We start from the raw sequence: 1420 nt of genomic DNA, 5'->3' as shown, positions 1-1420 counted from the left end.
CAGCTTTTATCGCTTCGCAAAAAAATTAATCAGCACAGAAACTCCAAAGCACACAAAGAAGCCTCTCGCTAATTGCGTTGGCTTTTTCGTGTGCTGAGGAGCGATCATAAACGGCAGAGAACAGATTTGAGGTGAGGCCAGTGTTCTGACTATCTGTCATACCCGTAAAACCAGCATACCTTATTGTAATGCGCATGTGCACATCGATGTTACGTCACATACTGTTTACTCAGCAGATTTCTTAGAAATCCGTCATACGTGTGTGTTATGTTTCTCAGAAGTTTACAGTAAATGTTATTTAATAAAGCTGCTATGTTAATCAATCATATTAACATAAATGACGTTTGTTGTTTCCAACATCGTCATTTTAATTTAATGTTTACTGATCTTTCAGATTGTGTTCTTGCATTATTACTTTGCTATTAACATTTTATTACTTAAAAATGGTCTCAAAACAACAATAATATTGTTTATCAAAAATCAAAATTTGTTATTGTGACAGGTCTACACACATATGATATATTGTGTAGTTAGTTTATTACCATGGATGGCATAGTTACTTTAAAAGTAATTTGATTACTCAATGAAAAATTCATTTATCAGCTAGAAAATGTGCATCTCTTTTCCCTCCATCGTTTACGTTTGTGTCGCTGGTTTTGCACATGAAACGTATCTGGATGATTCTTTTTTGCGGCAACATTCCATGTCCCCATGTTTTGCTTACAATTATTTTGTGTAAAATGTGCCAAATATTTACAACAAAGTATTTTAATTATACATTTAGATGTTTGCCATTATTCAAATATATATGAAATATCTTTTAAATATTATTTTGTTCTTTACACACCTTTTTTGTGACCGACATGTTCAATTTCATTGTGTCCCCAGTGCAGTGTAATAGACTCCCTCATGAAGTTTAAACTATAAAATATATATTTCTGTTTTCTGACTAAACATTATTTTAATATGCAATTGAATCTGTTGAAACTATTTTTCTTATTTGATATTTTCCTCATATTCTACATGTCCCAGTACTAACTTTCCACCCTGTTAGGATGTTTCCTTTTTGTCTTCAAAAAGTCTAAAATTCCATAAAAACCATTTAATGGAAGTGACATCAAAGGTTTTGAAGTAAATTCAACCATGGAAAACAAAGTAAGCTTCAACTGTCACCATCTCTGTACTTTTTCTTATCTTAAATATGTTAAACCTGGATGAGTAAAGCTTAAAGTTCCACCCTGTTAGGATAGATTGTGGAAAATGTTTATTCAGTATATGGCTTGTCCAGAAAAGGTAAACAGCTACCCCAAGATGAAGAAGTAAAGAGTCCTCACCACTTCCTGCACCAAACTAATGAGCTCCATGAGGCGACGGCGCAGTTTTCCCACTTCCTCCTTCACCTTGGTGACGTGCTGTTCAT

General features: G+C 33.7%; 1 protein-coding gene across 2 annotated transcripts in view; it reads right to left on the bottom strand.

The window, feature by feature from the left end:
• Positions 1-1278: 1278 nt before the first annotated feature.
• LOC103132205 (E3 ubiquitin-protein ligase TRIM37-like) overlaps positions 1279-1420 on the bottom strand; it is a 7939-nt gene continuing 7797 nt past the window's right edge. Inside the window, exon 8 of one of the 2 annotated variants that reach the window (XM_007543972.2) lies at positions 1279-1394. In XM_007543972.2, the coding sequence (XP_007544034.1) occupies positions 1302-1394 (93 nt within the window). In that variant the 3' untranslated portion in view covers positions 1279-1301. Of the gene's footprint in view, positions 1401-1420 lie in introns of both variants that reach the window. The other variant, XM_016667220.1, reaches the window with a different exon arrangement.

The sequence above is a fragment of the Poecilia formosa genome, unplaced genomic scaffold (assembly GCF_000485575.1).
Source record: "Poecilia formosa unplaced genomic scaffold, Poecilia_formosa-5.1.2 Scaffold956, whole genome shotgun sequence".
NCBI classification, from domain to species: domain Eukaryota; kingdom Metazoa; phylum Chordata; class Actinopteri; order Cyprinodontiformes; family Poeciliidae; genus Poecilia; species Poecilia formosa.
Note: the sequence above shows the minus strand (reverse complement) of the source record. Positions and strands in the feature narration are given on the sequence as shown.